The sequence below is a fragment of the Panthera tigris genome, chromosome E1, assembly GCF_018350195.1.
Source record: "Panthera tigris isolate Pti1 chromosome E1, P.tigris_Pti1_mat1.1, whole genome shotgun sequence".
NCBI lineage: Eukaryota > Metazoa > Chordata > Mammalia > Carnivora > Felidae > Panthera > Panthera tigris.
The window spans coordinates 19,999,568-20,012,499 of NC_056673.1; the positions used below are offsets into that span (position 1 = coordinate 19,999,568).

Here is a 12,932-nt window from a genome sequence, read left to right on the forward strand (position 1 = left end):
CTCCTGTATCCCTTGGATAAATTCCTAGCAGTGCTATTGCTGGGTCATAGGGTAGGTCTATTTTTAATTTTCTGAGGAACCTCCACACTGCTTTCCAGAGCGGCTGCACCAATTTGCATTCCCACCAACAGTGCAAGAGGGTTCCTGTTTCTCCACATCCTCTCCAGCATCTATAGTCTCCTGATTTCTTCATTTTGGCCACTCTGACTGGCGTGAGGTGGTATCTGAGTGTGGTTTTGATTTGTATTTCCCTGATAAGGAGCGATGTTGAACATCTTTTCATGTGCCTGTTGGCCATCCGGATGTCTTCTTTAGAGAAGTGTCTATTCATGTTTTCTGCCCATTTCTTCACTGGGTTATTTGTTTTTCGGGTGTGGAGTTTAATGAGCTCTTTATAGATTTTGGATACTAGCCCTTTGTCCGATGTGTCATTTGCAAATATCTTTTCCCATTCCGTTGGTTGCCTTTTAGTTTTGTTGGTTGTTTCCTTTGCTGTGCTGAACATGGTCATTGACCTTGCCTCATATATTTACAGAGGCAGACTTTGTGACTGCGATGGCATTGTGTATATGCTATGTCTTGCAGCTCTGATGGCTCCTCTTTGTTATAGCTGTAAACTCTGTTGTTGTTTTTTTAATGCTTATTTATTTTGAGAGAGAAAAAACACACTCGAGTGTGAGCAGGGGAGAGGCAGAGAGAGAGGAGAGAGATAACGCCAAGCAGGCTCCGAGCTTTCAGCACAGAGCCGACTTGATGCTCGATCCCATGACCGTGAGATCGTGACCTGAGCCGAAATCAAGAGTCGGACACTCAACTGACTGAGCCACCCAGGTGCCCCCGTAGCTGTAAACTTTGTAGTGACTTCTTAACGAGGTGAAAAGGGGAGAATGGCCCTGTGGAGCTAGTGTCCAGTGTGGTAGACTCTTGTCACTTGTGGCTGGTGGTTACAGTAATAGACAGTACAGGTAAATATCATTGCTGTCAACACAGAAGGGTGTGTCAGAGAGGGCTGCCTTGGAGGAGCCCACGGCCTTATGCTCCTGACACTTGCTTTTCTTGCTGAACACCTGAGCTGTTTCCAGAGGCGACTCTTCAGAGGAGGCATTTTTTCTGGGATCTGTCAAGCACTGTATTGGACCACTGAATTAAAAAAAAATTAGTTTTACTAGGACAGCTTCCTGAAATTCTGTGACTAGTTTTGTAGCCCTGCTGGGAAAGGAGCTTTTTTAACATTTGAAGATTGAATTGGGCTTTCTCAGGTGTGGCTGTTTTTTCCCCCCTCCCTGAATCATATGAGCATACTTATTTTTCTTGTGGTTGACTTGTCCCAAGGTGATCTGTTTCTTCATTTTTGGACCTTACACTTTCCCGGTAACTTCCTTCCTGAGCCTCATACCTTAAGTTTTTGTTTGTTGCACATATATTTTTCCTTAGGATTTCCTTGGACTGTTGTCACAGTGGTTCTTAATCACTTAATCACGGTCACCTGAGGTACTTTCAAAGACTACATGTGCCTTTGCCCCACCCCTAGAGTTTTAGAATCTGTAGGTTTGGAGTAGGGCTTGGACATGTGTATTTTTTTTAAGCTCCATAAACTATTCTGAGCTCCCCTTCAGTTGCAAACCACTACCTTTGGAAACCTCCTGGCTGTTAGGAATCTATATTTGGGTTATATAATGGGCCAGTCCCCTTATGCATAACCATACTAGGGGGGTAAATAAATGCTTGCAGGAATTTCTCTTGCTATTTGGAGTTCCAGCAAGATGATTTGCTTTCTTTCCAAGCTCTCTTGCAGGACGTACAAATAACAGTTCCCTGCTAGACTCTCTTTGATAGTCCCCATTTAGATTTCTGATAGGCCTGTCAAATTTAACTTGTCTAAAACAAAATCCTTAATTCCCTGCCTACGCCCTACCTCACCCCCAAATCAATCTTTTCTGTCTCAGGAGATCTACTCATTTTGTCCAGCCAAAAACCTATGTATTTTTCCTGATTTCCTGCCTTGCCCTCCACCTCCATATCTAATCTACCAGTTGCTCCTATCAGTTCTGCTTCTAAAACATATCTCAAATCTGAATACTTTCTCTCCATCTTCACTGCTCTAATCCAAGCTTTTTAAAATCCAACCACATTTTAAAGACTTTATTATTGGAAAAAGCCAAACACACAAGAGTAGAATCGTCTAAAGAATCCCTCTGTATCTGTCATCCACTTCAACAGTTATCAATTCATGACCCATCTTGTTTCGCTTATTACCCCTCCCATTGGGATCATTTTGAACAAATCATACTGTAAATATTTCAGTACGTATCTCTAAAAGACAATATATGACTCATTTTAAAATGTTGATCAGATCATGTTGTTCCCCTACTCATAGTTCTTCAGTGGCTTCTCATTTTTAAACTCATAAAAAAATGCACACTCCTCACCACAGCTTATGTGTATGTCCTTTGTTCCTCTTTCCAACCCCATGTTACACCTCTTTCCCTTCGCTTAGTACTCTCCAGCCACTCTGCCATTTTTCTTTCTGTTTTTCTGTTCTTTGGACTCACAAGGGTATTTTTTTCAATTTGAGCTCTATGCATGTGCTGTGCTTTCTTCCTGAACAGTTCTTTTCTGGCTCTTCACAGGGCACATTCCATTTCATCCTTCACTCCTTGGCTCAAATACCACCTTGTCAGAGAGATTTCTCCCTGATTCCTATATAATTAGCCCCCTTCAATTACTCTGTCCCATATTCCCCTGTTTATTTTCTTCATAGCACTTACGGAATTGGAAGTATATTGTTTATTTGCTTATTGTCCATTTTCTGATTTTCGCTATTAGAATGGGCAGGGACTTTGTCTATCTTATATCCTGAATGCTTAGAATGGTACTTGCTTTTAATAAGTACTCAGCACCTGGATGGTTCAGTTGGAAGAGCTCGTGACTCTTAATCTCCGGGTTGTGAGTTGGGTGTAGAATTTACTAAAGAAAATAAATGAACCTAAAGATTTTTGAAAAAAAAGTACTGAGTAAATACTTGTTGAATATGAACATGCTCTCTAGGGGACCAGAGCGGACTACAGTAGAAGGTTCGTGTTGGGGGGATTAAGTAAAGCTTATTAGTTAGAATGAGTTTATGTACTTTAAAATGGATATTTAAGGTCTTTTGCCTTCCTTATTGTTACAACATATCCTGTTTATTTCAGGCTGCCTTTGATACTGGTTGGGAACAAATCTGATCTGGTGGAATACAGTAGTATGGAGACCATCCTTCCCATTATGAACCAGTACACAGAAATAGAAACCTGTGTGGAGGTATGCATTACCGTTTGATTTTGAAATTTACTAGTGAATTCTCACTAAACTGAGGTTTAAAATCAGATGTGGGAAGGTAGGGGATGGAATAAATTACCTGCTGTTTGTGAAGTCATGTAAACCAGATAAAACAGATGATTTGGAGATGGCCGCTGTGTTCTTGTAGACATTACTATTGTGATATCAGCAAAGAAAAATGTATTTTTCAGTTTCTTCAGGCAATCTTATTATTATTTTATATTGATTAAAAATTGTCTTTAACTCCCATAAATGCTTTCAGAGTATAAAATTTTTAACTTTCTTTTCAGTGTTCAGCAAAAAACCTGAAGAATATATCAGAGCTCTTTTATTATGCACAGAAAGCTGTTCTGCATCCTACAGGGCCTCTGTACTGCCCAGAGGAGAAGGAGGTAACCCCATCACCCCCAGGCTATGTTAGTAGGGGCTGGAATGTGTAGGTGGTAACTCTAGTAGTGATGATTTTTTAGTAACTCTTAAGTATTCTTCTGAACTGCTGAAATCTAAATTTATTGTCTCTCAAACAGTTACATTTTCTAGGTACTTCAAAGGCATTCATGTTAAATACTGTGAATAATATTCCAGATCAAATAGTATTTCAGGAGATGCCATTAAAACAAACCAAAGAATTGGCAACAATAACAGCAGAAAGTCCAAAGACTTAAGTAATGGTCTACTTGCTTTGCTTGGATAAAGTTCACAAACTTAAAAACACATACAAACGAAAGCCTTGTGTAGTAATTTGACATAGGTACAGCATGTAATACAACTCGAATACTCCTTTTTGTTTCATAGCTAAGAAACACAGTAATATCTAAAATTTAACAATATTTGCCATAGACTTTTTTCTGTCTTTTTTTTTTTTTTTTTAAATGTTTTTTATTTATTTTTGCGACAGAGAGAGACAGAGCATGAGCAGGGGAGGGGCAGAGAGAGAGGGAGACACAGAATCAGAAGCAGGCTCCAGGCTCTGAGCTGTCAGCACAGAGCCCGATGCGGGGCTCGAACCCACAGACTGTGAGATCACGACCTGAGCTGAAGTCGGACGCTTAACCGACTGAGCCACCCAGGCGCCCCTTTCTTTGTCTTTTTAAAAAATTGTTTTTTAATTCCAGTATAATTAACATACAATGTTGTATTAGTTTTAGGTGTACAATATAGTGATTCTACAGTTCTGTACATTACTCAGGGCTCATCGTAAGTGTGCTCTTAATCCTCTGTAGCTATTTGCCATAGACTTTTTTTTCTTTTTTCTTTTTTTTTTATTTTTAATTTTATTTTTAATTTTTTAAAATTTACATCCAAATTAGTTAGCATATAGTGCAACAATGATTTCATGAGTAGATTCCTTAGTGCCCCTTACCCATTTAGCCCATCCCCCCTCCCACAACCCCTCTCGTAACCCTCAGTTTGTTCTCCATATTTATGAGTCTCTTCTGTTTTGTACCCCTCCCTGTTTTTATATTGTTTTTGTTTCCCTTCCCTATGTTCATCTGTTTTTGTCTCTTAAAGTCCTCATATGAGTGAAGTCATAGGATTTTTGTCTTTCTCTGACTAATTTCACTTAGCATAATACCCTCCAGTTCCATCACATAGTTGCAAATGGCAAGATTTCATTCCTTTTGATTGCCGAGTAGTACTCCATTGTATATATATACCACATCTTTATCCATTCATCCATCAATGGACGTTTGGGCTCTTTCCATACTTTGGCTATTGTTGATAGTGCTGCTATAAACATAGGGTGCATGTGTCCCTTCGAAATAGCATACCTGTCCGGGGTGCCTGGGTGGTTCAGTCAGTTGAGCAACCGACTTCGGCTCAGGTCATGATCTCACAGTTGGTGAGTTCAGGCCCCGCGTCTGGCTCTGTGCGGACAGCTCAGAGCCTGGAGCCTGCTTCAGATTCTGTGTCTCCCTCCCTCTCTGCCTCTCCCCCACTCATGCTCTGTCTCTCTCTGTCTCAGAAATAAATAAGCCTTAAAAAAAAAAACAAAACAGCACACCTGTATCCCTTGGATAAATGCCTAGTAGTGCAATTGCTGGCTGGTATGGTAGTTCTATTTTTAGTTTTTTGAGGAACCTCCATACTGTTTTCCAGAGTGGCTGCACCAGCTTACATTCCCATGCCATAGACTTTTAAAATTAACTTTTATTTTTTTTAATGTTTATTTATTTTTGAGACAGAGAGAGACAGAGTGCAAGTGGGGGAGGGGCAGAGGGAGAGGGAGACACAGAATCTGAAACAGGCTCCAGGCTCTGAGCTGTCAGCACAGAGCCTGACATGGGGCTTGAACCCACGGACTGCGAGATCATGACCTGAGCCAAAGTCGGACGCTCAACCAACTGAGCCACCCAGGCGACCCTAAAATTAACTTTTATTGAGATATAACTCACATACTTTAAAATTCACCCTTTAAGTGTACAGTTTGGGGTGCCTGGGTGGCTCAGTCAGTTAAACACCTGACTCTTGATTTCAGCTCAGTCATGATCTCATGGTTGATTTCTGGGATCAATCCCTGTATTGGGCTCTGCACTGAGAGTACAGAGCCTGCTCGGGATTCTCTCTCTACCCCTTACCCCTCTTGCATGTACTCTCTCTGTTAAAAATAAATAAATAAACATTAAAAATAAAGCATACAGATTAGCGATTGCTAGTATATTCACATTTATACATCTGTCACCATTAATCTAATTCCAGAACATTTCACCATCCCAAGAAGGGATGTACCCATTAGCAGTTACTACCATTCCCCCTTTCCCCAGCCTTTGGCAACCACTAATCTTTTTATCTCTATGGATTTGCCAGTTATGGACATTTTAAATGGAATCACGCAATAGGTAGTGTTTTGCGTCTGGCTTCTTTCACTTCACGTGTTTTCAGCATACATCCATGTTGTAGCGTGGATCAGTATTTCATTTCTTTTTATGGACAAATAATATTTCCTTGTATGGATATTCCACATTTTGTTTATTCATTCATCTGTTGATTTTTTTTCCTTCTTTTTTATTCTTTTTTTTTTTTTTTTTTTTTTAATATTTGAAATTTACTGTCAAATTGGTTTCCATACAACACCCAGTGCTCATCCCAAAAGTAATCTGTTGATTAACGTTTGGGTTGTTTCCACTTTTTGATTATAGTGGATAGAGCGGTTGTTAACATTCATGCAAAAGTTTGAATACTTGTTTTCATTTCTTTTGAGTGCATATTAGCAGTGGAATTGTTAGGTTACATGGTAGTTCTGTTTAGTTTATTGAGGAATCACCAAACTGAATGGCAGGTTCCAATCTCTCCACATCTTTGCCATACCAGTCCTTTTTATTTTTTTTTAGTGGTTTGTTATAGCCACCCTAGTGGTTGTTGGCATTTTGATTTGCATTTCCCTGATGGCTAGTGATGTTGAACATGTGCTTATTGGCTACTTGTATATGGAGAAATGACAAAGTCTTTTGCCCATATCTTAATTGAGTTGCCTTTTTTTTTTTTTCTTTTTTTTTGGTGCTGCCTTTTTATTGTTGACTTTCAAGAAATCAAAAGTTGTAGATTTTTTTCCAGTAAAAGTTTATAGTATAGGTGAGTGGTTGTCTGACTTTGACCTAATTGGCCTGCCACCAATTTTTATATAGCCTGTGAGCCAAGAATATAGATGTTACACATTTTTCAATGACTGAAAAAAAAAATCCAAAGGAATAATATTTTGTGATACGGAAAAATTATACAACTCTCAGATCTCCTCATTCATAAAGCAGATGTTGTTGCAGCCCAGCCACGCTCATTCCTTTATGTTTGTCCGTGACTGCTTTTGTGCTGCAAAGGCAGAGTTGAGCGGTTGCAGCGGGGCCCGGGTGTGGGTACTTGTCACTCCTCATCTGCTTGGCGGACTGCTGAGCGCACTGAACAGGTGGAACTCGATGGCTTGAGTCCTATGTGTGCCACAGTACCATAGCACTTCATTTTTTTATTGCCAGTGCATACCTATCACGCCAAAACAGGAGAAGAAACAGTTGGAGTTTTAGATGTCAAAGCAGATATGTTTTCTGAGCTAAGACCACAGTTCCAGCATCGGTTTTCGGGGGACCGTGATGAAAATGTGAAGGAAGTTTCCTGTTTTGTAACCCATCTGACTGTACACCGGAGGCCCTTCCCCTAACCTTCCATTGGGACTGGCTAATCTACAGTGTGATGACATGCTAACAGGCAGATATCAAGAAAAGAATCTGATTTTATAAACGCCTTCCAAGCAGTGAATGTGGTTGATTAAAATTACATGTGTACGGATGTGTGTCAGTATTGTCTGCATGTATCCACAAAATTATTTTTCAAAGAAGAAATACGTAAAATCTCATTACAGATCAGCATTAACAGACGAACATGTTCAGTTTTCACGACAGAGAACGCTAACTTTGAACCCTAATTAAGCGAAATGTTACTCCTCCAAAAAGAATTCCATTTTTTTATTAGTAGATCTCTATAGCAAATTTATACTCCATTATTATTACATTTTGAATTCCGTCAATTAAACCTTTGTGGAAATTTGATTCTCCCTTATACCTACATGATCTTCTTGATTTTGCCTGTTGGCCCCCAAAGCCTAAAACATTTGTTATGTGCCTCTTCACAGAAAAATGCTGACCCCTGGTATTAGTAATTAATCTGAGTTATCCCTTAATCCGACCCTGATTTACTCTTCCTTAATCCTGATTTCTTGTTCCATAATAGGAATGCTTCTTTCTAATTTATTCTTAGTCCAGTATTTACTTGATTTGCTTCATAATAGTCACTAGGCACACTTGTTACAAACACCAGTTCCATTCTGATTCTGCCAGGTACCACATCCTGTGATCAAGGAAATTTGGGAAACAGTCTCATCCTGTGCAGATTTACCTGAGGCCCAGGCCCAGTGGTACATTAAATCCCCTCTCCTAGTTTGTTCTCAGTGCTTTAACTGCTACTTTTTCCCTAGGCCTATTATTAGTTATGCTAATCTGCTAATCGCCCCTGTCCCTCCCCTGGTCCCATAAAAGTAAAACACCTACCACCATCTGTTCTTTGTTTCTCAGGTGGACCTACCTGACCTAAAATCTGTAACTTTTAGAGACTAAACCTTGTTTTAGACAAGTATAAGTTTAGTGTCTAAGCTTGTACCAGAACCTTTTATTTACACAATAATAACTTTTTTTTTTTTTTTTTTTTTTTTTAAGTAAGGTCTATACCCAACGCTAGGCTCAAACTCCCGATCCTGAGATTAAGGGTTGCATGCTCTACCGACTGAGCCAGCCAGGCGCCCCCAAAATAATAAACTTTTAACACAGATTTGAGGTGGAATCATCAAAAAAAATATTCAAATTTAAAACCTGATTATTAATTCAAAAATAATTCCAGTGATGATGGACTCTGAATGGCCCATGGAATCCTCGACTTAGCTAATAATGAAGATGTGACTTGTATAATAATAATGTTTACTCTGTGAGGGTTTCAGTTACTTACATGCAAACAATATTTTTATTGTAAAAATTTTTTACAGCTTTATTGAATACAATTTTTTTTTTTTAATTTTTTTTTTTTCAACATTTTTTATTTTATTTTTGGGACAGAGAGAGACAGAGCATGAACGGGGGAGGGGCAGAGAGAGAGGGAGACACAGAATCGGAAACAGGCTCCAGGCTCCGAGCCATCAACCCAGAGCCTGACGCGGGGCTCGAACTCACGGACCGCGAGATCGTGACCTGGCTGAAGTCGGACGCTTAACCGACTGCGCCACCCAGGCGCCCCTGAATACAATTTTTAATACCTTGTAAGCATAGTCATATTTTGGCTTATATTTTAAGGTAATTATTATTTAAATATTGTATTGAGCAAATACCTTAGACCACTTTAGTTTCTGATGCATTTCAAATTTTAATGAAAAATGCATCATTTTATTTTTCTCCAAATTACCTTTTTTTAATGTAGCTTTTTATGATGTGAGGAAAAACAAAAAGTTACTTTTCTGTTTTTTACATCTTTCTAGGTATTGCTACTTTTTTAAGCATTTAGGTTATTATGTAACAGATTTTTGAAAGGAAAGTAAATAAAGGATAACAATGGAGTCTTTATTAATTTTGAGTATCTAATATTAGGATCACATTTATAGAAGTTATATCTTACCATTTTAAGTAAAAACTCACCCATGATTGTAGATGTTCTAGGTATGGCTCATTTAGTATGCTTACAGAGGAAGCCCTATGAAGGCTTTTTAACTTTTCTCAGTTTTTTATAATCTCTTTATATCTTAGGTTTTATCTTTTTCTCATTATATCAAATTGCTCTCCTAAAGACCCTATTTTTTTTTAATGTTTATTTATACGTTTGATAGAGAGAGAGAGACAGAGACAGCATGAGTGGGAGAGGTGCAGAGAGAGAGGGAGACACAGAATCCAAAGCAGGCTCCAGGCTCTGAGCTGTCAGCACAGAGCCCAACGCAGGGCTCGAACTCACGAACTGTGAGATTTATGAAAGCCACCCAGGTGCCCCGTAGAGACCCTATTTAAAACAAAAAAAAGAAGGGTTGTCTATATATGCTTGGGAAGAAAACTGTTTCCTTTTTTTTTTTTTTTTTTTCTTTTTTAAGAGAGCGAGCGTGCGGGAGCTAGGGAGAGGGGCAGAGGGAGAGAGAGAATCTTAAGCAGGCTCTATGCTCAGCTCAGAGCCTGATGTGGGGCTCAGTCCCTCAACCTTGGGATCATGACCTGAGCCAAAATCAAAGTCAGATGCTCAACCAACTGAGCCACCCAGGCGCTCCATCTGTTTTCTATTTTTATTTTTATTTATTTTTAAAAATTTTTTGTTTAATGTTTTTATTCACTTTTGAGAGAGAGAGAGAGAGAATATGAGTGGAGGAGGGGCAGAGAAAGAGAGAGACACAGAATCCAAAGCAGGCTCCAGGGTCTGAGCTGTCAGCACAGAACTCAACACGGGGCTCGAACCCACGAACTGTGAGATCGTGACCTGAGCTGAAGTCGGATGGTCAACCAACTGAGCCACCCAAGTGCCCCGTTTCCTATTTTTAAAAGAATTTCTTTTCTGCATTTGAGTTTGATAGCATGATCAAAACTCCTCATTACTGTTTGTTCTGGATAGCATGATTTCAGTTAATAAGTACACATTTCCTCACCTTGCCATCTTCATTTCTCAGATTCAGACTGTCCATAAGAGATCTCCTTCCGGGTTAACACAACGTTTAGAGATCTTCCTGAAAGTTCCATTTTCTCAAAATTGTTGACAGCGCTTATCTTACAGCAATTATACAAATTAGAAGCCTATGGGCCTTATTTTTAAATAGTAAAGTATTTGTTCTATCCATTATAAATCCTAAAACAAAATTAAGGAAGCTGTCAAAATATGTCTCTAGCAACATTACTTATAAAGGTTTTACAGAGTCCCAAAAGGCAAGATTCTATTTTAAATGTAATTCTGGTAAGAGGAAGTTAATAAAAGCCTTTATGCTTCTAACCAGTGCTGTTTGCCACCTGTTTGTGAATAAGTACACTTAATTCCCAACTTTGATACACACACACACACACACACACACACACACACACACACATGTGACCAAAACTTTAGTCCCATTCTTCTACCAGAAGATTGGTCAAAAATCAGAAATTGGTTATACCTCAGTAAAGTTGGGGGGAAAAATCAGAAGTTGGGAAGGAAAGCCCTTATAAGTGACTTCATATTCTTTCTTTTTATTTAAAAAAAAAAATTTTTTTTTAATGTTTATTTTACTTTTGAGTGAGAGAGAGAGACAGTGCGAGCAGGAGAGGGGCAGAGGAAGAGGGAGACACAGAATCTGATGTAGGCTCCATGCTCTGAGCTGTCAGCAAAGAACCCAATGTGGGGCTCGAACCCATGAACCAGGAGATCATGACCTGACCCGAAGTCAGACGCTTAACCGACTGAGCCACCCAGGCGCCCCGAAATTCTTTTTTTTAATTAGTATTTATTTATTTATTCTGAGAGAGGGAGAGACAGCAGGGGAGAAGCAGAGAGAGAGATGGAGAGAGAATCCCAAGTGGGCTGCATGCTGTCAGTGCAGAGTCAGATGTGGGGCTCCATCCCACGAACCGTGACATCATGACCCAAGCCGAAACCAAGTGTCAGATGCTTATCTGACTGAGCCACCCAGGCACCCCAGTCAATTCAAAGTCTTTATGAAACAAAGGAGGGCATAAATAAATATTTCTTTTCTATATGACTGGAAAAATAAATCTTCTCTAAAGATGAACTTCTTTTTTGCTTATCCTTGGAGAATTTGTGGTCATGAGGGGCAGAATTTGACCACTTTGTATATTGGTCTAAGTAAATAGTGCCTCATTTACTTAAAAAGGTTTTGAGTATAAAAGTTAATGGTTTAGGGGCACCTGGGTGACTCAGTCAGTTGAATGTCCGACTTCGGCTCAGGTCATGATCTTGCAGTCCATGAGTTCGAGCCCCGCGTCAGACTCTGTGCTGACAGCTCGGAGCCTGGAGCCTGTTTCGGATTCTGTGTCTCCCTCTCTCTCTGCCCCTCCCCCACTCACACTCTGTCTCCCTCTGTCTCAAAAATAAATAAACATTAAAGAAAAAAAAGTTTTTTAAATAAAATAAAAAATAAAAGTTAATGGTTTTGCTTCAGTTCATTTTTCATGCTGTATTTGATGTTATATGTTTGATAATGAAAACAATCAGAACTATTCTTTTTTTTTTTAACATTTATTTATTTTTGAGACAGAGAGAGACAGAGCATGAACGGGGGAGGGGCAGAGAGAGAGGGAGACACAGAATCTGAAACAGGCTCCAGGCTCTGAGCTGTCAGCACAGAGCCTGACGCGGGGCTCGAACTCACGGACTGCGAGATCATGACCTGAAATGAAGTCGGACGCTTAACCGACTGAGCCACCCAGGCGCCCCAGTCAGAACTATTCTTAACATTGCTTATGAAATTCATATTTTGAAATCCCAACTATTTTTTACTTCATTTAATTTTTTAAATTTTATTTATTTATTTTGACAGAGAAAGAGAGAGAACTAGAGGGGCAGGGAGAGGGAGACGGAGGATCCAAAGCTGGTTCTGTGCTGATAGCAGAGAACTGGATATGGGGCTCAAACTCACAAACTGAGATTTTCACCTGAGCTAAAGTGAAGTGCTTAACTGACTGAACCACCCAGGCGCCCCCCAGCTATTTTTTGTTTGTCTGTTTATTTTGAGAGAGAGGGAGAGAGAGTCTCAAGCAGGCTCAGTGCTGTCAGCGTGGAGCTTGATGCAGGGCTTGAACCCGTGAAATGCGAGATCATGACGTAAGCCAAAATCAGGAGCCGAACACTGTGCCTCTGAAATCCCAACTATTTTAATTAACATAATTGTTTCTTTTCTCAATGACGTTTAGATGAAACCAGCCTGTATAAAAGCCCTCACCCGTATATTTAAAATATCTGATCAAGATAATGATGGCACTCTCAATGATGCTGAACTCAACTTCTTTCAGGTAGCCCTATTCTTCAGGCATTTCTCTATCTTGGGGTGGGGGGGGGGTTGATGAGAAAAGCTATAAAAAAAACTTACTGGCTTCAGTAATGTTATGTTGATAAACATGTCT

General features: G+C 39.6%; 1 protein-coding gene across 9 annotated transcripts in view; it reads left to right on the forward strand.

The window, feature by feature from the left end:
• Positions 1 to 12,932, forward strand: part of RHOT1 (ras homolog family member T1) — a 92,071-nt gene that overhangs the window by 24,361 nt on the left and 54,778 nt on the right. For all 9 annotated transcript variants that reach the window (XR_006211030.1, XR_006211031.1, XM_042965871.1 and 6 more), the window contains exons 7-9: positions 3,192 to 3,300; positions 3,609 to 3,710; positions 12,723 to 12,821. Coding sequence is in view for 7 of the 9 variants with exons in the window: in XM_042965871.1 (XP_042821805.1) it covers positions 3,192 to 3,300; positions 3,609 to 3,710; positions 12,723 to 12,821 (310 nt within the window). In the remaining 2 variants the exon portion in view is untranslated. The remainder of the gene's footprint in view (positions 1 to 3,191; positions 3,301 to 3,608; positions 3,711 to 12,722; positions 12,822 to 12,932) is intronic.